Below are 27,240 nucleotides of genomic sequence, written 5' to 3' on the forward strand. Positions count from 1 at the left end.
AAAAGTTTTAAGAGTAGTATGAGTGTTATCATTTTAGGGTCAGGTAGAGTTTATAAACTATTAAAAATTTATAATCGAACGTACATATCACTCACCTATAAGAAATTTTAATGGCAATCAATAAAATTTAAACTCGAGGTAGAGTAAATTAAAGGTTAAATTCTTAATCGCTCAACCCATCTTTCACAAACAAGATAAACTTTTGTTTTTACCTATAAGGCAGTATGAGTTTTCATGCAAATTAGTGAGTAATTGACAAAGTAATTTTTAAAAAAGGAAAAAAAATCATTTTTCAGTTTTACAAATAAATCATAATCCAAATATCACTAAGACAAAAAAAAAAAACATTTTACCAATTTTTCTAATTTTTGTAAAAATGTTATCAAAAATTAAAACTTTAATCTCATATATTAATTAAATAATAGATATTAGACATTAGATTAGTAACACTATAATTTTTATTTTCTTCTTCCTATTATTTCTCTGACTACTCATAATTGAAAATACTATCATTAAATAAATGGTATATTTTACAGTTATTTTATTTAAAATAAAATAAAATTACTATATTGTAGAAAATAAGGTGATTTAATAAAATTTTATAATTTATTTATAAAATAATTTTTTTATAAAATAATCAATTATAAAAAATTTATTAACACAGCCATTCAGATAACCATCTTCAACATATCCCCCCAGGGACTCAATCCGGGTCCTTTCATTAACACAGCAAGGCCTATGGTCCTTTGACATTTCTATAGCTGTTCCACGTCGTGACAATACAGCCCGGCAGTCACCAGCATTTGCCACAAGCAAAGACCTGTCCAAGATAAAGGCAGATAATCAGGAAAATATGGTAATACTTTGCAGGCTTTACCATTGTTTCACTTTCCCAAACTCATCAAGCTATACAATCACCAATAACTTCCATATTATCACCTTTTGTTTCTATCATGTATTTTCTTCATTTAAGCACCTACAGCTCATTTTGTAACAAACCGCACCTTCAGACAGCCATTATTACCTCTTAACTTTCAGGACTGTTATTTAGGTTGGGATGGACCAGAAAGTCCCATTTGAAATAGCAAAAAAGGTATGGAATGAGCTGCAAATTTCCTAAAACAACCAAGGAAATGTGATGGCTAATCAACAGTAAAGGATGGAATGTACTTACCTCCCAAATATCATTGCAGTGATTGCAGTTGTGCCAGAAGAGAGGGAAGACTCAAGGGAGCAAGTCTCCGCAAAAGCTGTATCAGTCTCAATGAATGACCTTGCGAACACTTTCTCAAGTTCTAATGCCAAATCTGCATCCTCAACAATAACTCTTGGCAAATGATCCCGGACAAAATGTGCTGCACTCTTTCCCCCATGCCCATCAAATACCTGTTGTTTCAAAGCAATAAATATTACAAATTGTAAAAATAAAAATGAAAAATCCTTATTATTATTCCCTGTATGTGCATATTATGTTTTCTGAATATTTTATGCAATGTAATTACAGCAAGTCTATTCTGGTCAAGTACTGTTTGGGTCACAAGCTTCAAGTAATAGCATACTATTTTTCCTTTGAATTTTATGGGTTGGGGAAAACCCAGATCACAATTGCTTATGCTAAGGGGTAGGTATCCAACCACTGGCTACAAGCAACAACTTCAAGTAAAGCCATGTTCCCACGAAGTTAATCTGTCTTGAAAGTTCATTAATTAGAAAGGTGCAAGACCAATATTCCTAAAACGTTGCCGCCCTAGAATTAATTGGTGGAGAAATTAGGAATCTTGCCATTAATTTAGAAGTAATTCACTTGTGAAAATGAAATTCTTGTGCAATACATAAATTTTTATTAGCTATCATAAAGCACAGAAATAAGATTATAGGCAGAAGACTTACACCATAGAAAGAAACAGATTCCTCCCTAAGTAAATTGTAACCAAATTTCTTTGCCAAGTCACTAATGCAAATGTGTGTATCCTCCATATAAAGCCGACCACCAATGTCAGACCATTCTCCTGATTGAAGGACAGGAATAAAATTTGTTTTAAGATTCTGTTTCCTCTCCAGAGTCACTCGATCCTCACAGATGCTTTCTAGCTGAATGGCCACAAAGGTCTGAAATTAATTAAGACAAAGGACAATAAATAACTCAGAAAGTAATCTAAAGTCACAGATAGACCAGAACTTCCCATATATAAGAATCACATATGTAAATATTGATTTAATAACAAACATTTCCCATGAGTAAGAATCAATGCTAAAAGTGTGTATTTGGCCATCATATTAGGGAGGCACATGCTTTTCTAAAGCCACAGTGAGGAGACAATTTATAAAGACTAAAGAATCAAGTAAGACAATATGCATAGCATGGCACCAGTTCCCCTGGGCTCACATAATGAAAAAGCAAGTGCTTTATGATTATAACAATAAAGACCTTCACATCTAAGAGAACTGGATAGTAGAAAATTCTCCATTACCTAATCCACATTTTGCCTTAACCCTACATGTATCATATTTAAAGTCATATTAATTAGGATCCTAAGATAGGAGAGTTATATCAGGCAAACACACCATGTGAAACCTCAACTAATTTTCACAATATATTTGAGAGTTATTACCAAGATAATGTTTCAGAAATAAGTTTTGTCTGGCAACCAATTTCCACCCAAATATTCTATCCTTGTTCATTTGGCTTTCTTTGGTGAAATTCATAGTCTCCAAGCCAAACATAACTCAAAATCCAGGAAGCAACAAATAAGATATTTGAAAGGAATGATTAGAAAACGGATCATGTCAATAACTATACTATTATTACAGTAATGGAAAAATTGAGACTACCACTACTGGAACATGGAATTCCACTTTCTTAAGAACACCATTTTTGCTTTTCCTTTAGTGATGTAAAAGAATAGCAACAATGATTTTTCAACATTCCTGAATTCCAAAAGGAATTGAAGTATACAGGTGTCAGTGTCACTGTCACCGAAGTAAGCACGTTTGATTTAATTGGCTATAGGTTCATCATTACATTTCTGATAATCAAAAGCATATAAAATATAGGATCAATGATTAAGAATCAAGAGGATGCCTATGGATATAAAGTTTCAAAAGATGTGATAAAGACAAAAAGAAGGTCACACCAGGAAACCTTATCAAGGTTACTGTGATAGCATTCTTGTCGTTTAATTAATACCAAAAGTCTACACGCTAATTTGTTGACCATACAAAGCAGGCAAAAAGATTTTCCAGCAGTTTCTGAATTTTCCAACCAGCAATACAACATATTTTTAAAATACTCAATAGCAGAAGGTGGAGGAAAAAAAGGTTTTTAGTTTAAAGAAGGCCAAAATAAACAGACCAATCTTTTAAGAGGTTTTCTGAACAAAAAAAACTTTCAATGACCAAAACAGAACTAGAAAAGCAATAGAACTGAACACCAACTCAACTCAACTCAACTAAGCCTTTATCCCAAAAATTTGGGGTCGGCTATATGGATTCGCTTTCTCCACTTTAAACAATTTTGGGTTAAATCCTCAGAAATGTGTAATGCTTCTAGGTCATGTTGTACTACTCTACTCTAAGTCTGTTTAGGTCTACCCCTTCTTTTCTTTCTATCCTCTAACTTAATGTGCTCTACTTGTCTAACTGAAGCCTCCGTATGTTTACGCTTCACATGACCAAACCACCTCAATCTCCCTTCTCTCAACTTATACTCAATTGTCACCACTCTTACCTTTTCTCTAATCCTCTCATTACGGACTTTATCTAGTCTAGTATGGCCACTCATCCACCTCAACATTCTCATCTCTGCAACTTTTATTTTAGACACATACGATTCTTTCAGTGCCCAACACTCACTACCATATAACATGACCGGTCGTATTACTGTATGGTAGAATTTTCTTTTCAACTTATTAGGAATCTTGCGATCATATAAAACTCCCGTGGCACGTCTCCACTTCAACCATCCGGCTTTAATCCTATGACTAGCATCCTCCTCACATCCCCCATCTACTTGAAGGACTGAGCCGAGGTATTTAAAGTGATTTTTTTGAGACAATACCACTCCATCCAAACTAACTCCTTCCCTATCACCAGTTTGGCCTTCACTGAACTTGCAATGCATGTATTCTGTCTTCGTTCTACTTAACTTAAAGCCCTTTGACTCTAAAGTACATCTCCAAAGCTCTAGCTTTCTATTGACTCCTTCTTGCGTCTCATCTATCAGAACTATATCATTCGCAAACATCATGCACCAAGGGTTACTCTCTTGTATATGTTTTGTCAACTCATCTAAAACTAATGTAAAAAGGTAAGGGCTTATAGCTGATCCTTGGTGTAATCCAACTGAGATCGGAAAATCTCGTGTCCCCTCCCACTGTACGCACAATAGTAGTTGCTCCTTCATACATATCTTTCAGCACTTGTATGTATCTAATAGATACCCTCTTTTGTTCTAACACTCTCCATAAGACATCTCTTGGAACACTATCATAAGCCTTCTCCAAATCAAAGATCTTTCTTCACATCTCTATATTTCTCCATCAAGCTTCTAATGAGAAAAATCACTTCCATAGTTGAACAACCGGGCATGAAGCCAAATTGATTGAGAGAGATAGATATATCATGACGTAGTCGATGCTCCACAACTTCATAGTATGACTCATAAGTTTAATTCCCCTATAGTTTGAACAACTTTGTATGTCTCCCTTATTTTTAAAAATAGGTACTCGTCCTCCATTTATCAGGCATGATACTGAACACCAGTGAAGGAATTAAAATTGGAATGCATGTAGTTACTATAGAAAGCAATAACTAAAGAAAGAAAGAAATTACTAAAGAAAGCATTACTCATCATAAACAAAGAAATATTGAAATTAAAGAAAATTCATAGCTGATTGAGAAAAAAATCTCAAATTCTTGGGAGAAAGCAATAATTGTATTTACATATGGCCAATATGCTCGCCATAGCCATACGGATAAAACAGAAAGAAATTCATAATTGTGCAAGCAACTAAAATCAAAACCTTCCACAGCAACATCAACAGAAATAGGGAAAGCATAGATATCAGAAATCAACAATAGAAATCATCAATGACTTCAAAAACAAGCATACATGTTCTCTAATCAAATTGGTCATCAAAAGAAGTTTTACATCAAATAAAATTAAGAAAAAAAAAAACTTGGGACATAATGCAAACAGAGAAAGAAGCCAAATTCATACAGGAAAAGAGCTGCAGACACTGAACCCATCACCGGAGCTAATCAAGGAAGAGTCTTTATCCCAATTATCCATCTTGTCATGCAAGGCCTCACAATGCAAAGGCCAAGACTGCTTCTTGTTGATGTTGGTATTGCCGAGGCTTTCCACTTCTTGGTTAACCTGCTTAGCATCCTTAACACACATTATTATGATGTTGATAAATAATAAGAAAGAAAAGGCAAAGGCTTTTAGACTCTTTAGCAGCAACTCCTTTTTGTTTATGGGAATCCAAAGTGAGGAGACAAGGGGAAAATAGTAGGGGTGGGGAGAGGGAGAGAGAGAGAATCAGAGAAAAATAGTGACTCGGAGAGAAGATTCTGGGAATATAATGGGGTAGATGGTGTATAGAAGGTGCAGTAGAAGAAAAAGAGCCACTAAATTCTAGATTTTTCTAAAGGAAGCGCGGCTGAAAGTCAGTTGATTGTGTATTATTTATGTTCTGTTATTTCTTTGATTTTTCTTTTTGTTATTATTTTCCTTCGCAAATGTTGCTGGAATATGTCTCCTCTCTGTTATGTCTTGCCTTCTTTTTCCCTTTTTTGTTTCTTATTTTATTTTTTTTAGGAATTTTATATATATATTTTTAAGAATTTTAAGGACTTGTTATGTCTTGTTACATTTGCATATTATTATTATTATTATTATTATTAAAAAAAATTCAAACTAATTTAAATATATACTCTGATGTCCATTATTTCATGATTAAATTTGAATTTCATTTATATAAGTGCAATTAAATTTGAAATTTTATAAATTAATTGTGTGGCCAATTTAAAGTTCTTAAAAGATAAATTATAATAAAAAAAATTCATAATTTATAATAAAGGAATAAAGTATATATTATGAAAATTTTTTATTTTATTTTTACTAACACTTGAATTTATAATGAAAAATCAATAATTTGGTGCTATTTTAAATATTGGGTAGTTGATAAAACAATATATTTAATCAAAAAAATTCATGAAGTCAACAAATCTTTCCTTAATCATAAATCAACATAGTATTATCATAACTAAAAGAAATTGATTATTTTTGAGATAGAAGTAAAAGAAAAGAAAATAAAATAAAAAGAATAAATAAAATTATAAATGGAAAATTTTATTTACTTTATTGCTTTATGAAATAATAATTTTATGTTGTATAAAAAAGATAAAATAAACTTTTTTTTCTTAAAAAAAAAGTTTTAAGAGTAGGAGAAGTGTTATCATTTTAGGGTATGGCACAGTTTACAGATCATTAGGAATTTATAATCGAACTTACATATCATTCACTTATAAAAAATTTCAATGGCAATCAATGAGATTTGAACTCAAGGTAAAATGAATTAAAGGTTGAATTCTTAATCGCTGAATCAATCTTTCACAAATGAATTAAAGGTATTTCATTCAATTGATAGATCAAAATTCGAGTTTTCACCGAGTTTTCAATTTTCCTAAAGAAGGGATAATTAATATAAGACATTAAGATTGGATAGTAAGACAATAAGATGTATTAATTATTAACAGTTCCATCCCCAAAGAAATAGATAAGGTTAATGTTGCATTTAATAATTAATATTATTTGACAACTGGAATGGGGATGGAATCTCAATTAGTATCATAATGAATTACATTCTAAATTAATTAACAATTACAGGCATACTTTAAAAAAAAAAAAAGAAAAATTACAGGCATGCTATTTACAAGATTCTATCTCAAATTCATTTAAGATACTGTCAGGAAAGTCAATTCACCTGTTAAATGTGCAAATTTAAGCATAAAACTCTTCTTATTTTCAAGTATAGAACTCGTTAGATTTGTTGAAATTTGCAGGCCTCACAAAATTTCAAATCCTGATGGATTTAATGTTGAAAATTTAGAGTGTTTGAATTGATTTATAAATTAATTAAATATATATAAATAAAAAATTATAAATATATTTTTTATAAAATAAGTAAAATATGTTATATTTAATTTATAAATTAAAAAATTACTTAAAATGAATAAGAGATTATAAAGTATCAATTACTTTTATTTATTTATTTATTTTAAAATTACTTTTTAACTATATTAACTTAATAATTTTTTTACACAATATTTTCCTTATTTTAATACTCTGAGAATATAACATATCATTTTTAATTATTTTAATAAATTAAATTACTTGTAAACACTTAAATTATTTAAAAATAACTTTTAAATAATTTTATCAAACATAAAATTATTTTCTTAAATTAATTTATAAATTAAAAAATATATTTTAAACTAAAAAGTTAAAAATAGCCAAATAATACCTTCTTTATACCTCATTAATAATCCACGTTTATCATTTCAAATTATCAGCCTTACTTCCAAAAATCTAACTACAGATTTATGTACCCGCCATCCCTCGGGCTCAGGGCAAAACCTAACATATATAACATAGCCAAACCACTGGCCCTGTGATTATACATGTTGTAGCTCTAATATCATATCATCTTAAATATCAGAGAGAGAGAGAGAGAGAGAGAGAGAGAGAGAGAGAGGAAGATAGTAAATGATATGCAGGGAATGACGTCCGCTTCATATCCTAAAATGTCAAACTGGAATTGATTACCACCCAAACACATGGAAACTGGAAGCTGACATTGCTGCTTCCAGTCCAAGCAACATTGTACAATGGAACCCAAGCCCCAATTCTCGCCAATTTTTTATTAGATAATATAGGCTGCAAAAGTCCACTGCCACTGTCACCATTTGTCCTTTCATCACCCACTTCACCATAACAATCTCATGGATCATTCAAGCGAAGTCGGTGCCAGTACCTAAAATACCCAGCAAATGTTTGGAATATAAATCCCATCCTGAAGAGAAAATGACCTAACAATTCATCGACGCATCGGTGTGGAGAAACAAAATGTTTACTAAGCCTAATATGAGAAGAACAAGAAATAAGAATCCTAATTGAGTCACTGGAATTCATCAAGTTCTAATCAATCATTTACAAACATAGAATGCATTTCTATAACTCATTTGAAAATAAATTTAAAAATAATTTAAAATGTAAAATTCAATTAAATTTCATACAATCAATATTTAGTATGATTTCATAATTTAAATTCATTTATCCTTTTCTTGTATTTACTATAAAATTAACAAAAAAAAATCAACTTATATATATATATAAATATGTGTCTGTGCGTGTAAGCGCATGTGCCTAGTTAACATCATAAATAATGTCACAAGTGCGTAATAATAAAGAATGGTAGGAGTAAGAGAGGGGAAGAGAAAGGTAAGATAGAATGCGAGGCGGAGAGAGAGAAAGGTAAGATAGAAAGAGGGGAGAAAAGAGAGGAAGTGAAGGTGTGCAGGAATACATGGACATTTTAATCCAAAAAAATGTTTTCTAGAATTCCATCAAATTCCTATTTGATGGAGCCAATTCCATGAAATTGAATTTCTAGAGTTGAAATCTTTTTTCCCCCCCAAATCAAACATAATAAACATGGAATTCAATTAAATTCCACAATTTTGTAGTATTCATTTGAAATAACATTTGACAGATTGAATAATGTGTTTTAATAATGGAGATATGCAACACGTAACCGGCAAAACATATAAGAAAAAGAACCCCACCCCAATTTATTGCCTCTGCTGATTCATAATTACTAGTGTATGATTTGGAATTTTTGCCCCCCTTCCCACAATTTATTACCTGTGTTTAATTCATAATTAATAGTGTGTGATTTGCAAGTTTTACTCCTCATTGCTCATTTGTCCCCTTTTTTCCCTTTGAAAATCTTGACAAATGCAGACCACTTTCAAAGACAGTCAGATTGAATGTTCTTAAGGTGATTCCTGCTGGATCTTCTGGCGGGGGCAAGAAGGCCTTCACTGGAATGTGAGTTTGACAATGACGGTTTCAGGGTGATGTTACAGTCATGATGGATTTAGGGTAATCTGGTTATAGAAAAGCAGATTTTAGAAGTTTTAAACAGCATCTAGATTGACATTATTGATTAAAAGATGGATTATTGAACACGCTCTGTACTTCAAATTTTTTTGGTAATGGAAATTTGTTACGACATGCAGTAGGTTCACTGAATGAATTAACACCTGTTTGGTAAGGAAAAGTATCATATCATTTAGTAATTGGATGAACATGCATGCTTAATAGAAACCAACCTGCATTGCCCAATAATAACATGATCTCCTTCTTTAACACGGAAACATGGAGATATGTGTGCCGGAATATTTGAATGTCTCTTCTCATATCTATGAAAAAAGAGATTGGAAACAAAAAAAAAAAAAGATTAGATTATTCTTCCATATAAGTGATGAAAGGCAGTGAAAATAACTTCCTCAAAATTAATGTTAGAAAATGCCTTTGGTATTTCTTGATAAAATGAAGATAATTTCGGCGAACAATAATGGTCCTCATCATCTTCGCACTGTGGCAAGTTCCCGCTAAGATACGACCCCTGATAGACACAGTTCCAGTGAAGGGACATTTCTTATCAATATAAGTTCCTGTAAGAAACATATTTAAGGCATTAAATCAGCAAACATCATATTATTATTATTATTATTACTACCAAGGACAAGTACAGAGAAAATAGCAATTCCACGAGCAAAAAGGCAATTGATGAATTTGACATAAGAGAGCAAAAAAAACCTCAAGCACTAAGACGCAGTGACGCACCAATGGCATTTTGAAAAAAAAAATCCATTTATTAGATGCACTGGTGATATTAATTTCAAAAACTTCCTAGTACATCAATATTGGATTCTAGTAGCTCAACAAACTTTCTAGAGCCTTGCACCTGGAACAAGGCGTACACCTAGGGCCTAGTGAATGTCGCTGGCCCTTCTCCTATAGATGTACTAGGGTTGGAGCTGGTGAGCCTTGTGTCTGAGGTGCACCTCTAATAACTATGTTTAAAAGTGCCTTGATTTGATCATGCATACATTACAATAATCTGATTACAAAGCATAACTTGACTAAATAACAACTCAACTTACGCTTGCTAAATCTCTACGCATCCCCAAATCAAGCAGTAGAGAAATCTAAATGCAGTATATGGTTTCACCATACATATGAAAAAACCAAATACTTTCACAGGAAGCTATATTTCACAACAGAACGTGAAGTATGCAATGCACATCTAATAAGATGGCAAATCAGGCATTAAGAATCCCAAGTAAAGAGCCCAACGAAAATGTGTGACTTAATCACAATTTCTGATGCCAAAGTAACAGCTGATAATGAAGAAAAGATGTTGGATTTACTCCCATGGAATCAACAACAAACTACGAAATCATACCACAAAGCCATGATTCAACAACAAATTGCTGGAAAATCATATGCATTTGCACCATATATTACTATGGAAAGACAAGACGAGATAAAAGACTACTTGCCTGCAGATGCATTCAACACTAAGTAGCAGATAATTTAGACTCCATTTCAGCTACTAAAATTTAACATCCACAAATACGAGCACCCAGAAGTGATGCATATACATATAAATGAAAGTATAATAACCGAACCTTCAATTGCTTCTCTGGGAGTCTTGAAACCCAATCCAATGGATTTCCAGAATCGATTTCCACCCTTGCCAGGCCTCTTTCCCTTCCCAGATTTCTTCGAACTGCGAAAATTGGTTCCAAAAACTGAAAAGAAAATATAAACAAAACAAAAGAACCCACATTAAAAACAAGAAGATTTCCTTTTATCTTATTTTACCATAGAAAAGCTTTAGGTTGCTTCAGAAAAGCCTTCTAAGTCTGCAACAAAGAATAAACAGAGACGACAATAAGACCCAAAACGTTGCGTTTTAAACAAGACAGCGAAGCGATAGAGTAAAAAGATCTGAAGGGAACCTGCTCCGCCGTGATTGAGAGCTGTTTCTCTAGGAAGCTGGTGTAGCTGAAGCCTGAAACTGCAGCAAGAGAGGCGCGAGTTACATAAGGAGAGATTTGTCACTGGCACGCTAACCCTAGATTTGGTGATGCATAGCGAATGAAAATGGGCTTTAAATGAACTAGGTATGGACCGGCCTTTGTGCCAGGTCCGATTCGGTCAACCTAATTTTATTTATTTTTTTTCTTTTAAGAATGGTCCATACAAGGGAATGAATATGCCGATTAAAGTCACCCTAACTCTATCTTGAATCTAATTAATATTTATATTATTAAATTTATTTTAAATTTAATTAAATTTTTTTAACTATTTAAATTCATTTTAAATTTGATTATTATTATTTAAATAATATTTGGACTCATTTAATTATATATTTTTTAATTAATAATTTACATAAAAAAATTTTAATTAATAATTTATATTTTAAAATTTTAATAATTCTATAAATTATTTAAATTATATTTATTTAAAATATAATATATATATATAATATATAAATATTTAAAAAATTATTTTATATTTAATTAATTATGTATATAAAAGAATTTAGGTAATGAATACTTAATATGCCAAACTCAAACCCAATCTAAATTTATTACGGGTATTATTCCTTAAACTTAAACTTGTTCCAAACTCATCCTATTATGATCAATTAGGTTGATTATCTACAAATGCTCAACTCGTTGCCATTTCTAATAGCAATAAGGTTGGTTGGGAATCTCTCCCCCACCCCGCCCCATAGGATTTTAGGGCCAAGATAGGAATTTCCCCTTTGGAGAGTGGGGCGGGATAGATTTCTCCACTAAGGCCTTTTTTTTTTAATTTTTCATTTTAATGTATTATTATATAATATAAGTTTATTTATTAAAAATAAATTATAATTTAGAATATAAATTTTTAATGTAATCTTAAAAATATGCCTATATTATTTGTTAAAATTATAACATTTAAATATATAATACATAGAATTAAATTATTTTTAATAAAAAATAATAATATATTATTATGCTGGTAGGTTACAAGGATTCAGAGTGGGAGACCTTCTACTCATCTCCCTCACACAATATTAAAGACGGGACGGGATCAAAGAAAATTAATCAAATACAAAACAGATCATATCGAGTTGGAGAACCATTGCTATTCCTAATCTTTTATAGAATTAATTAGTTAAATATTAATTCTTAACTCCCTTTAATCTTATTCTTTAACTGACTTTAACATTATTTTATTAGTCAGATCTTTTAAAGGGATAACAGTTCAAAGGAATGAGAAGGTTGATAAGGGATAGAAATCAGCACTTTGGAAGGAAGATCATGATCCATGACTTGGCTTACATCTTAAAAAAAAAACTGCAGCTGTCTGAATTGTGTTTTATATTGAAATTTAGAAAATGGCTCTTCAAGGAGTGAAAAATTTTAAACAATGCTGTTTTGAAAAGACCCAGAGATGCAACTACCCTTTCGCAACAGACAAATTTTTGTGAACTGATGCTCAAGATTTTTTTTTCCTTTCTTTTTTTTCTTTTTAATGAAAAATTCTATTGTATACAAATTTAGTTCATAAATTGGTAAAAATCCTACACCATTACATGAATACCTAAATTTTAGCTACCACCCTTTAATTTAGATTGGGTATCATTTCTCAATTTTAATTGATTAAATTCGATACTTAAATTTCAACTTAATGTATAAGAAAAATATAATTATTTAATAGATTAAGTATATCATCTAATTCCTAACTTTTATTTGAAAAATCACTTTGTTTGCCTACTTTTAAATACAGTCCATTTGACATCTGAATTTTGTAAAAGTGTAACTATTTAACTCTTGACTTTTACATAAAAGTCACTTGGCACCTTCACTTTATAAAGTGCATTCATGCGGTTTGCTAACTAATTAATAGCTACACTTTTATAAAATTCAGGTGTCAAATGGGATGCAATGAAAGGTGAAGGTGACAAGTGACTTCATATAAAGATGAGGAGTTAAATATTAACATTATTATATAATTTAGGTGTCAAATGAAATGCAACTAAAAATCAAGCTGTCAAGTGACTTTTCAAATAAAGATTAAATGTCAAAAGATACTTTTCGCATTATTTAACATAATAACTTTGCATGTTAACCTAGTGATTTGATATTACTTTGAGAAAACAGAGAAAATAACTTAAATGCCCTCAAATTATCTAATCATTTATATTATAGCAAGCATGAAAATTTAAGATACACATATAAATTGCGCTGTCTCACATTATAGAAATAAGAAGAAAAATAACACAGGGTTTAATATGATTCGATCGTAAGGCCTACGTTCACGAGCAAAATGAGAAAAAATTTCACTGTAATAAAAAAGTAAGATACAATCACTTAGAACTCTCAAACTCTAATCCCAATATGTTTCCCAAATATCTCACAACTCTACTACAAAGGGCAGAATATTGCAATTGAGTCATAATGAGAAGCTTTCAGGTCGGGTCACAATTCAGGTCTATGAAGATGTACTTAAAATTCAAGCCACATAAAAATAACAATTTGTTTTATGTACTGTCCCTCTCTTTTTTCTGTATCCTTGTCTCTCATCCTCTGTTCTCAAAAACATAATATTATGAAGCAAAGTTTTCATTTAAAAATTCTATATGGAATGACAAAATAATAAGAAAATGAGATACAATCAAATTAAGTCATTCAATTTTTTTAAAGTGGTTGGAAGAAGTGGATTGATCATAAAAAGTGGAGGCATTTTATCCTTATTGGGTATATCACTAGCCACAAATCAAAATTATTATACACCGCGGAAGCATGTAAACTATAAAAAAATAAAACAAACGCACAAAATATCAATATTTGCGTGGTTCACCCTCTCAAAATAGGACTATATCAATGGGCATACCATTTTCTACTATCAATAATAATAAATCATTATTGCAAACCTAAAACTATATTACCCATTAACCCAATTACACCTAAGAGATCACTCACCACTGTTAGAGTTCAAGTCTAATTGGAATTAGGATGTATAATTAGTTTAGAAAATATAATTGGTTTAGGAAGTTTAGTAGAATTATGAAATTTAATAATTAGAGTCCTAAAAGGATTAGGTTTTAGTGGCCTATATATATGAATAGTTGGTTAGCCATTATATGGAATGTATTGCAGAAAGCCCACAAAGTGGAGAGGCGTGTTGAATTTCGTAAGTTTTGTTTGAGTGATTTTGATGGTGAGAAAAATAATTAGTGGTTGTAATTATTTTTCTTCGATAGTGAATTTGTTGGTGGAGTAGGCTTACGCCGAACCACGTTAAATTTTATATTCTTTATTTTGTTTGAGTGTGGTTTTTCATAATAAGTGGTATCAGAGCTATAGTTTGAGATATCAAAGATGATGAGCATAAAATTTGAAGTGGAGCCGTTCGATGGAAAAAATAATTTTATTTTGTGGCAAAACACCGTAAAGGATGTCCTTGTACAGCAAGGATTAACCAAAGTATTGAACGAGAAGCAATCGGCGACCATTAAAGATGATGATTGGGAAGAGCTTCAATAAAGGACTGTGAGTACGATTAGATTGACATTAGCCCCAGATGTGAAGTACAATGTCTTAGAGAAGACTTCACCATTATTTTGTGAAAAAAATTGAATAGTCTGTACATGTCAAAGTCACTTACAAATCGCTTGTACTTGAAGAAGGAGTTATACCAACTCAAAATGGATGAAGGTACTGATATGAGATATCATCTTAATATTTTTAATAAATTAATTACCCAATTGGCTAGTATTGGTGTGAAGGTTGATGAAGAAGATAAAGCCCTCTTGCTTTTAACCTCTCTCCCACACTCTTATAAAAGCTTGGTGACAGCTCTAACAGTTGGGAAGGGGACTTTGAAGGTGGAGGAGGTTATCGCAGTTATCTTGGATGATGAGAAGTTTAAGAAGACAGGTAATAGTAATAAAGGTGGAGCTTTTGTTTCTAGTTCTAGTCGTGGTAGAAGCAATGGATGATAGTTGATGTGTCATGAGAAGGGTCATGAGAAGGGTCACATTAAATACCATTGTATAAAGATGAAGGAAGATCTTATAGAGTTTAAACAATTCAAGAAGAGTCATGGAAAAAAAAAAAAAAGAAGGAACTGCTGCAATTGCAATGGATGATAATGTTAATGGGGAATGTTTGAATGTGAATGATAATAATGAAAAAACAAAATATCCATTACAAGATGATTGGTTAATGGATTCAGCTTGCCCATTCCATATTTACTCAAAGAAGGAGTGGTTTGATGTGATTGAAGAGAAGGAAGGAGAAAAAGTAAAGCTAGCCAATGAGAACAAGATGAAAGTTGAAGGTGTTGGAAGAGTGAAGATCAAGCTGCATGGTGATCAACTAAAAGTGTTTGATGAAGTGAGGTATGTTCCTAAATTTAAAAGGAACTTAATTTCTTTGGGTAAGTCAGATTCTTTGGGTTATGGGTGTTTGATTTATGGTAGAGTCATGAGAGTTAGCCGAGATGCTCTTGTGATCATGAAGGATGAGAAGATTGGTACAGAGAATCTCTACAAATCGGAGGGAAGCACATTGATTAAAAGAATGCAAGTGAAAGCAAGAGGCAACATTAACAATTAAGAGTGCAAAGAAGTACCTAAGAGAAAATTAACTTTTGCAAAAATTGTGAAGACTAATTCCATTTGACTTGGAGGTAAAGATTATTAGAGTTCAAGTCTAATTGGAATTATGAAGTATAATTAGTTTAGAAAGTTTAATAGAATTTAAATTATAAAATTTAATAATTAGAGTCCTAAAAGGACTAGGTTTTAGTGGCATATATATATGAATAGTTGATTGGCCATTATATGGAATGTATTGTAGAGAGCCCATAAAGTGGAGAGATGTGTTGAATTCTGTGAGTTTTGTTTGAATGATTTTGAGGGTGAGAAAAATAATTAGTGGCTGTAATTATTTTTCCTTGATAGTGAATTTGTTGGTGGAGTAGGCTCACGCCGAACCAAACTAAATTTTGTGTGGATGTGGTTTTTCACAACAACTATTTATAATAAATATATTATTTAGTCCTCTTAGTCTCCTCTAGATATAACCCAATATATTTACTACTATAACTATTACACTACAAAGGGTGTCTTCAATTACATGGGTAATAGCCCTCTCATCATGGATAAGAATTCTTTCCTCCTTAATTTTATACCCTTTCTCTACCTTAGGCTGAAGCCTCTTTCCTTCCATGAAACTGCAAGAAGTAGGAGCCCCTTATTAATGGGCAAAGCTACCCTCCATGGGTAAAGCTACTCCCTATGGGCGAAGCCAAATAACTTTTTTACCATTCTCCTATTTATAGTGTTAATGCCCTCAATCATAATCTAATTAGGAGTCTAACTCAATTTAGTAATAACAGTAAAATAGGGGTTCCACTCTATATAGAAAATATACTTCCATCCTATTAAGGAATATTTCTTCAACTTAAATTAGGAAAAAGTCTTTCTCCAAATTCCACTAGGATTTTGAGTCACAATTCTAACAATTTCTACATTAACTCAAAATCCATCAATCATTACATACCTTGAATTATTGGGTATTATCAAATCATCAGTCCTTCATGCTTGAGCTTAAACCCTTCAAATCATTGACCTTTTCAATTTTCATCTTGGATGTAACTTGCTTCTTTCTTCAAAATATCCTCACGTCATTAACTTTCTTGATTTTGCATTAAGAGCTCCACTTTAATTTCAACTCTCCACCATCACCATTGTTGCATGTGCGACTTTGTACATGTCACAATAGCTCTACCTTGAACTAAACTCACCAAGATCATTCCCATGCTCTGATACCAATTTGTTGTGTATTGCGAAAGCGTGTAAACTGCAAAGAAATAACATAAACGCACAAAATACTAATATTTACGCGGTTCACCCTCTCAACATAGAGCTACATGTACGGGCATGCCATCTTCCACTGTCAATAATAATAAATCATCATTATAAACTCAAAATTATACTACCCATTAACCTAATTACACTCAAGAGATCACTCACCACTTATAATAAATACATTAGTTAGTTCTCTCAGTCTTCTCTGGACATAACCAATATGTTTGCTATTAAAACTATTACACTACAAAGGGTGTCTTCAGCTACATGGGCAATAGCTCTCTTATCAATGGATAAGAATTCCTTCATCTTGAATTTTATGCCCTTTCTCCACTTTAGACCAAAGCCTCTTTCATTCCATGAGACTGCAATAGGCAAAAGCTCCTCATTAATGGGCAAAGCAACCCTACATGGGCAAAGCCACTCTCCATGGGCAAAGCCTCCCTATGGGCGAAGCCAAATAACCTTTCCTCCATTCTCCTATTTATAGTGTTAATTCCCTTAATCCTAATGTGATTAAGAGTCCAACTTAATTTAAGAATAATACTAAAATAAGAGTTCTACTCTATATAGAAAATATACTTCCATCTTATTAAGAAATATTTCTCTAACTCAAATTAGGAAAAGATTTCTCTTCAAATCCTACTAGGATTTTGAGTCATAATTCTAATGAAAACAATATTGAATTATCATTCTATTTAAGTAGTTCCATAAAGAATCACAATTTTATTATATAATTTCTCCTATTTTCCCTCTCATCATCGTGATCCATCTATGTCTCTCCCACGAGCAGAGCCAAGAAATTTTCTTTAGGGGGCTAGTCATAATACATTACATATTTATATAGTATAAAGTAGTTCCATATAGAATCACGATTTTATCATATAATTTCTCCTATTTTCTCTCCCATCATTGTGATCCATCTGTGTCTCTCCCAAGAGCAAAGCTAAGAAATTTTAATTAGGGGGCTAGTCATAATACATTATATATATATTTCCTATAATAAATATAAAGTTTTGATTATTGTATAACTTCATAATATAAATTATATAATTTTAAAAAATAAAAATAAGTTTGTATCAATGTATTATACAAAATCCTTGAATAAAATTCAAAGACCCAAAAGTCAAAAAATAAATATAAACGCCAAGTAACTAGACCATATGGTATATGGTATAAGATTAAAAAAAATTAAAATTCAAGAGATATAAAATATTAGAGATATCAAAATTTAGTAAAATAATAAAGTAGATATATCAAATAAAAATAAAATGTATATTTAAGTTGATCCATCTAAAATTTGCATAAGAGTCGAGATGAATAATTTTATCTACATATGCAAATATAAATGAAATAATTTTTAAGTTTGAATGAAATAAAGAAAAGAAAAAAAAAAGCTAAACGAGAAGGAAGATAATTAAAGAAAAAAAAATATTGTACCCATAGAATGAGATGGAGAGGAAAAATAAAAATTTTAAAAAAATCCCATCTAATTTTAGATTATATGATAGGAAATTATTATGTTGGCTTGACTTAATTTTTAAATAATAACTATCAATCAAATTTTAATTTGTAGATTTAAAAGTTTGAATAATTAATTTTTAATTGAACTTTCGTATTTATTATGACAATTAAATAATTTTAATGGTTCAATTTAAATCGTAATATATAAATTATAAAATATTAGGGGTCAATAAAAAATTTTAAGGACCAAATAACAAAAAATATGAATTCCTTGTAAATCTTAAACAAGGGAGAATATGATCAGAGAGATTATTATGAGAAAGATCAATTAAACTTAATTGAGTCAAATCGCATAATTGAATTGGGATTTCCCCTTCAATGTTATTATGACCCAAGATCATATAGCTCAATTGAGAAAATCTTCCAATCCATGATGGAATGCTTCTAGTCATATTATTATGGCTAAGATCTAGCACAAACAATTCAGGGCAATCACAAAATGCATTTTTCAATGATCCTTGCAATTGAATTTTAGACAAAAATAACTTCTTTTAATAAGGCACAATCCATGGTTAAGTGCTCAGGTATAGTACCCGACAATCTATTGTTGTATAAGTCTAAGCTTCGCAATAAGTTCATATTTCCAAATTAAGAGGGAATGCTACCATTTAAACCATTTTTAGACAAGTCCACATATGTCAATCTTGGCAAATATGTTCCGATCTCTAGTGGAATATTGCCATGGAATAAATTATCAGAGATATCTAACTATGACAAATTCATATGAGAATGAAGTCGTAATTGAAGAGGTCCTGAGAGGGAATTGTTGTTTAAGAAAAGATTTTCTAGTTTTGTGTTGTTTTCTAACAACCAATAAGGAAACTCTCCTCTCATTTTTAAGCTTGAGAGATAAACATATCGTAGGTTATGTTGATGATTGAGGAATTTGGGGAATGCTCCTCTATATGCATAACCAGAGAAAAAGCGATGCTCTAATTGAAACTTTGGGGTCAAATTTTGATCATTTGTTTCTGCATATATTTTATTTGCACCCAAATTTTCAAAGTATTTGCGTTTTGAATGGTTGAAAAATGGACTCAATGAGATTAAGATTTGGAAAAGATTGTTTGAGAGCTCTAGATGCTCGAGGTTTATTAAATCTGTAAGTGGAGATAAAGAGATGTTTTCAATAAAATGATTGGAAGTGACAACTAACAATTGAAGAGATGTCAAGTTGGCTAGACATGAAGGCAAGCTATCACTGATTTCATTATAGGAAATGTCTAACTCTTGGAGTTGTTTTAGTTTGCACACACCTGAAAATTCATTTGTAAAAGCTTTAGTGAGAATCTTCAAGATGAAAGAAATCTCAAATATAAAGGGATTATCAAGTTTACCTTGGTTTTAAAACTTCGTGTCATTAAGTTCACAACTTTGCAATGATAATTTCTTAAGAGAAGACATTACTTCAATTGATTGTAGAATTTTGTCGTTGATGATAGACCCATCCACTGCTAAATCTTCCAAATCCTTCAGATGAGACAAGCCTATCACACATAAACACATATGAAATAGGGAAAAATATATTTAGCATTTGATTTGGCTAATATGAAATATTATTTTCTATAAAAGAGAGATATTAGCAAAATAAATAAAAGAGGGCAAAATCAATTACTTGATAAAAATTAAACATAAAAATATAATTAGAGAAATATATTTAAAAAATAAACGTTAAGGATAAGAGAAATGTAATTAGCCTGTTCATCGACTACAACTTACTTGACCAAGTATTGTCCTTCTTAAATTACTCCGTCTTAGATATAGGATTTATGGTAATACCATCTAGATAAATCATGCTTATATTGTTTGAACTCCTTATTTTTGTAAGTGAGAGTATAATATAAATAAAATAATTTTCATAACATATTCTATATTTATTTTGTGAAAAAAATTCATCCCTTTGAAAGTTTTATTTTTAACATGTGTGTTTTTATTATTTTTAATCATAATATTTAAAAATTATAAATTTTAATTTAAAATATAATTATTTTCAATTTAAATATTTTATTTTTCATATACAACACAAGTGATTTTATATAATTTATAAAAAACTATAAAAATATAATTATCATATTAGCATTTTTGAAAAAACATTGTTACAATAAATTTTCATCCCTAAAGACCTTTTATGACGAAATATATGTGTTCGGCGATAATTCTTACATCATTAAAAGTCAAATTTCTTGTAGTAAAAAGATTAAATTATAATATATTACAAATGGTATCAAATTAATTTTTAAAAAATTTATGTCACTGGTACATATTTATATATAATTATATATTACATTTTAATATAAACAATGAAGGAGGATCACTGAAAAAATAATGAATTAATTAGAATAAATTATATTAAAAATTGAAGATATATATATATTAATAAATTATATTATATTTTTTTAGAAGGAATTATATTTTATTTTAATATTATCATTTGTTTGGATGGATATATAATTATAAAACTCGAGATAAGATTTATGTTTGAATAAGATTAGATCTGAGAATATTAATTTTAAATTATAATTCAAATGTTAATTTATATATTATTATTTTTTTGTTGTTAATGAATGATTGTATATAATTTTTTTAGACATGATTTATATGTTTTATAATTATGTATTTTTTTTTAAAAAAATTGTATATTATATATAGATAGATATAATTTTTTATTAAATAAAAATTAAAATAAATATACTAATGTAGAATGACTAGTTATAAAGTGACTACTAAATTTTTAACCTAAAATAAATATTTAATTTTTATATGTATGTGGTGCGTTAGGCAAATTCCTAATTAAATTTATATTAATTTTTGTAACATAAAAGGACAGAGCAAAGTAAAATTTTTATGACCCCTCTTATTTTCATTTCTTTAATTTTTTTAATCTAATTTCAATTCGTTTTTGTATTTTGACTTAACAATAATAGGATTAAAATTAAAATTTATATTAATTATATTATTAAATTATAATATTAAAATTATTAAACTTTCTCTTTCTATTATAAAAATACGATAGTTCTATTTTAATGTGAAGGTTAAATATCAATGAATAATATTTTTAAATAAATTATTAAATCACATTTAAGTATTTTTATAAAACATAAATTTTTTTATCAAGTTAGATTTTAATAGAATTATATATAAAATAATTCTTGCATAATAACTAAGAATATGTAACACCCCTAATTTTTAAATTTATTATTTTTGGGCAAATATTGATGTTTTAATTTTATTTAAATTTTAGAAAATTATTAGAAATTTTTCGGATTTTCGAAATCGGGTTTGATTTCCCGAAAGTATAAAACTTTGATGATTTTTAAAAATTAATTTAAAGACTACGTGGCAAAACTAAAAATATATTTGGAGTCTACAAATTTTTCTGAGTTTTTTAGAATTTTTTCGGAATTTTTGGGCCTCATTTTCGGTCCCAAGGCAGAGTAAAAATTTAAAATTTTGTATTCTGAATCGAACCGGCCGAATCGAACCGGACCGGATCGGACCGGTCGAATCAGACCGGCCTTTCTTCTTCCTTTTTCTTCTCCCCGCGCGCGTCCCGACCTTCCTCTCTTTCTCTCCCGTTTTCTCTCTCCTCCCTCCTCCCCTCGCCACGTCGTCGCCTCCCCGCCACTCAAACCTCCCAGCTGACCCATTTCGCAGTGCGCCGCAGCGTCGCCACGCGATGTGCAAGCGCACCGCTTCATCTTCCCGCCCGAAATTCGGCCGATCCGGCTACCGATTGGGCCGAGTCTTGTGTCTAAACCCATCTACTCGTCGAGAGCTTTCCATAGACACCAAGAACACAGAAATCCATCGAGCGGTTTGTCCAATTTTTGCCCGGGAAGTTTTAGCCCATTTTAACTTTTGGGCTAGATTTCTCGCAAACCGTGAACCCCATGAGAAAACCGAGAGTACCAAAGCGCTCCACTCGTCGAGAGCTTCGCGACGATATAAATTTCAAATTTTTTCGACACCGTTTTCGGTGAGTCCCACGGAACTTCGTAGTGTTTTTTCGAGTATTACATGAGCTTAGAAAATTCCGTAAAAATTTTATACTAACCCCCGTGTTGTGGGCTTTGTGTAGGTATCTTCAATTCGTGGAAATTCAACAGTTGTCCAGGTCTGTGAATTTAAGGCCAGACAGACCGGCTACCGAAAAGGTCTTCGAATTGGATCGAGATTTTGGCTATCCCACCGTTGTCAGACGTCCCGAGCGCGTCCCCGAAGTCGGAATCGGCATAGGTAAACCCGAACTTTACTTTTTCATAATTTTCTAGTGCTTAAATGGGATTAAAAATCCATAAAATATTCGTGGTAGCTCAGAAAATTATGATTCTTTTTGCAATAGCCTAGTAATATTGCTAAGGACCGCGGGGCAAAGTTTTAGAATTTTTAGAGCTTATTTGGGCAGTTTTTGCAAAAATGATCAATTATAAGGACTAAACTGTAAATTTACATATTGTGATTGAGGACTGTTTGGATGGGCCCAGGAGGGGCTGTGTGATGTGATTGAGTTGTGAATGTATGATTTGTGAATATAGAAGTGCGTTTTGAGCCCTTTTGCAGGTTGGGTAGGTCCTAGGTATAGGGGAGACTCTGCCGGATTTTCGGCACGACTTAGGACGTATTTGGTCTTTTCTTAGTTTGTATTGAGTCAAATTTACTAAATAATTGTAATAAAATTGTCAGGTGAGCCGGGACAGCCTTCTTCCTCCGCCCAGCCGCCACAGTGACCGCTGTCAAGTCTGTGAGTAAAATATTAATTTTAATTGTAATTTCACTATTATTATATGTTCAAGCATGCCCATGCATCACTTATATGTATATATCTATGTAGTTAAACTTTAGGCACGTTTTACGTTGCATTCACAACTGTTAAAGTGCCATGGATGTTGTTGTGATAATTTGGAGCAGTGTGCGTGAGTTGGCGTGCATGTGATGTGGTATTGGCTATGGATAGGATGGGTAGTCACGGTTTGAGATCTTCGCTGGGACCCGGTCCTTCGGGGTAGTCACGGCTTGAGTTCTTCGCTGGGACCTCGATTTAGTTTATTAAGCGAAAGTCCGGCTTGAGTTCTTCGCTGGCACATTTTGGATTTAAGAGAGCTGTATAGGGGATCAGCTCCCATATATTATGATTGATATTACTGGGTGTGTGAGTGCTCCAAATTACCTTTTTGCTGTTATGATGTGAAATTATTGCTGATGTTGCATTTCACTCTACAGGGTTCATCAGTTTTAGATAGTTATAGAGATTATGGTTAAAATTGATATTTTACTCTCTGAGTCGAACGCTCACTCCTGTTCAAAATTTTTCCAGGCCACAGGAGGATATTTCTTGAGGTTAACCTGCTTTTCTCCCTCGCAGGTCATTTATTAATGTTTGTATAAACCTGTTAACTCTAGAATTTCCGCATGTGTTAGAAATATTTATTTGAATTGGGTCTGTAATATAAATTGTCAATTTGGACCTGTAAACTTATTATTTTATGCATGTGTGTTGGGCTGGATGAGGGAGCTGAGCTCCCATTTATTTTATGTTGTTATGAGTATGTGGAGGGTGAGCTGAGCTCCCCAATTGATATATATTGTGTTTACAGGTCGGGTGAGTCAAAAACTCCCCGTTGAAAGGTCCATTTTATGGCCGGACTCTGTCCGGTTGATTTCTTGAAATTGGGCCAAATGGGCCTTAGAGTTGGGTTAAGGAATAGTTAGGCTTACTACGGGCCTCGGGGGCTTTAGGCTGGCCCAGGTCCTAGTGCCGGTCCGGCTCATAGGTTGGGTCGTGACAGAATAGGACTAAAAAGCAACGGAAATCATGTTTAAAATATAAAAATCTTTAATTAGTTTCTAACATTATTTATTAATTATTTTATAATTTGAAATTGTGCATCTTTTTGTAAATATAATTTAAAATTATGTCCATTTGATTAGTTTACAAGTTTGTCTCTACGTCAAATAATTCATATCAAATAATTCATAACATGTATTATTTTATTTATATATATAATTATTGAAATATTAATTTAATTACTTAATTAAAATATTAAAATTTTTGCAGTAATTAATATTATAATTTAATTAGTATATTTGAAATGTTTTCATATCATTCTTGTTAGAAAATTTTTCCATATCTGCAAGACAATTATAAAATAAAATTTTATGAAATATGATAATTTTATTTTTCTTTCACAATTATATATTGTGAATTAATTTAAATTTTTATGCATATTAATAAATATATTAATGTTAAATAATTAATAGTGATTTTTTTCAACATTAATTATATTTAATCCACTAAAATTGATAATTTATTAAAAAAGGAAACTGTAGAAAACCCATCACACTCATTAGAAATTATGAAAATTTATCAACCAAAAGAAATTATGGAAACTTAAAATATGAAAGTTATTTATGTGATCATAATAATTATAATAATATTTATATGTGTTTAAGAATATATTTATTAGCTGGAGTTTATAAGGATCTTTGTAAATTAAAAATATTATTTTTTTATTTTAGAATTTAAAAATTGATATTGTAATTATAGATAATTTTTTAGGGAATTGTAAATACTAATTTTAATAGTATTTTAATTAACCTTTTCAATATAAATATTTAATATATAAGAAAGTGGCAATTTATTAAATTTAAGATTATATAGTATTTAAATGTTATATCTATTTTTTTAAATATAATTTCATACATAAAATAGGATATTATATTATTAATTAATATACAAGTTGAAGCTTATGCATTTTAGAAAATTATATATTTAAGAATCTTCAGATCAGGAAATTAAGGAATTTTATAAATTTTAAGAGGAGTTGTTAATTATATAAATGTAGAATATAATAATAATATTATAATTTTTTAATATCATAAAATTTTTTAAAAATTAAGAATATTTTTATTCGTTCATAAATTCACTCTCATTTATATTTTTATAAATTGAAATAAAAAGTTTATATTGAATATTTAAATAAAGAAAATTGAGAGAAAAAAAAATTAATTTTAATTTAAAATTATTATGCAGCGATAAAAAAATTAATTTCTTTTTTATTTGAATATTTTTAAATATTAATTTTATTTAACTCAAGAAAATATAATTTTCACTAACTAACTAAAAGTTTGTACATTGTTATAATCAACAATTAAAAAAAAAATTAAAAGTTAAATTAAAATAATTATAAAATATGATTATCATAAACAGTTAAGAACAAGAGAAATGTAATTGGCATATTCATCAACTATAACTTACCTTGACTAGGTATTGTTCCTTTGAAATTACTCCCTTCTAGATGTAGGATTTAAGGGTGAGTCAATAGTTCCAGTGATTCTAATAATATGCTTCCTTTTATGGTTATACCTTTTAAATAAAGCACGCTTATATTGTTTAAACTCTTTATTTCTGTAAGTAAGATTATAATATAAATAAAATAATTTTCATAGTATATTCAATATTTATTTTGTAAAAGAAATAATCCATTTTGAAAATTTTATCTTAATCTATTAATGGAGTTATGGGCCAACAGTAAAAGCATATATAATTAGATAACTATAAAATTTTACGATCAAATTGTGAGAAATAAAAAGGAAGAAAAGAACAAAAAATTATATCTAACCTTTTAAATTGAATGGTCCTTTCAATTGAATATTTCTGATATATAAAAATTTGAGAGATGAAAACCCATTAAGAAATGATAAAATGTTGATACTAAAGTTGTTATAACTCAAGTCAAGGAGCTCTAAGTTACTCAGCTTCAATAATTCTTCTCTGCCTGTAGAAGTTATTATTTGCTTGTAGCTAATTTAAGAAAACTAATGATGAATGAAATAAAAGATCAATTCCTACCATATGAAGATTTAAAGCCTTCAATTGCATTAAATGATAAATCCAACTCCTTCAAACTTGTTAGAAAATTTAATTCTGTTCAATAATACAAATGCATTAATTTTGTTTTAGAAAATCAATTTCTAGTACCTTGAATATTAATTACTCCTTTCAAACTATTTCTACCTAGATATAAATATTTTAAAGATGAAAGACCACTTAGAGATGATAAAATGTTACTGTGGAAATGGTTCCAACTTAAATCAAGAAGTTCCAAATTGCCATGTACTGATAACTTTTCAAAACCTACACAAAGGGTTGTAGTTAAACATTAAACAAATTTAATAAACAAATAAATAAATAAGGAAAGAAAAAAACTCATTAAGTGCATTTCAATCAATTTGCAAGTGTTATAATAATGAAATTGATGGACCTTCGTTCTGAATGCAACCAACTATATTATTCGATTTTGACGGTATTTAAACCGAAATCAACAAATTAAATTACATAATCACATATGTTTGTTTTTCACATTAAGTGGGTTGGATTTGATTTTCACAATTTTTACTTCTTTTAACACTTTTTAAGCTTTTATAATTCAATTTTTATTGAACCTTTTGCATATACATGTTATCATACACTGATTAAAAAACAAATATTAATTCAAAATGTATAATTCATTAAAAAATAAATAAGAATAAAAAATGAAATAATGCTATTTATGTGTATCTTTAATATATATAACAAATATTTATAAGTCAGATTCTTACTATGTTAACCTAAAACCCAAACTGAAAATTCGGTTTATTATTATTTTTAAACTATAAACAATATTTAAATATATAAAATCGCTAATTTTAATTTGAATTCTTTCTGATT

General features: G+C 30.2%; 1 protein-coding gene across 3 annotated transcripts in view; it reads right to left on the reverse strand.

The window, feature by feature from the left end:
* Positions 1-591: 591 nt before the first annotated feature.
* The window catches only part of LOC131168887 (probable protein phosphatase 2C 27), a 68,109-nt gene continuing 41,460 nt past the window's right edge, over positions 592-27,240 (reverse strand). Inside the window, exons 1-7 of one of the 3 annotated variants that reach the window (XM_058132098.1) lie at positions 10,765-11,232; positions 9,600-9,695; positions 9,400-9,489; positions 5,219-5,389; positions 1,891-2,109; positions 1,175-1,386; positions 592-820 (exon numbers count right to left, since the gene is read on the reverse strand). In XM_058132098.1, the coding sequence (XP_057988081.1) occupies positions 607-820; positions 1,175-1,386; positions 1,891-2,109; positions 5,219-5,389; positions 9,400-9,405 (822 nt within the window). In that variant the 5' untranslated portion in view covers positions 9,406-9,489; positions 9,600-9,695; positions 10,765-11,232 and the 3' untranslated portion in view covers positions 592-606. Of the gene's footprint in view, positions 821-1,174; positions 1,387-1,890; positions 2,110-5,218; positions 5,390-9,399; positions 9,490-9,599; positions 9,696-10,764; positions 11,233-27,240 lie in introns of those variants that run through there. The other 2 variants (XM_058132101.1, XM_058132102.1) reach the window with 2 other exon arrangements.

This window comes from Hevea brasiliensis, chromosome 13, assembly GCF_030052815.1.
Source record: "Hevea brasiliensis isolate MT/VB/25A 57/8 chromosome 13, ASM3005281v1, whole genome shotgun sequence".
Taxonomy (NCBI): Eukaryota; Viridiplantae; Streptophyta; class Magnoliopsida; order Malpighiales; family Euphorbiaceae; genus Hevea; species Hevea brasiliensis.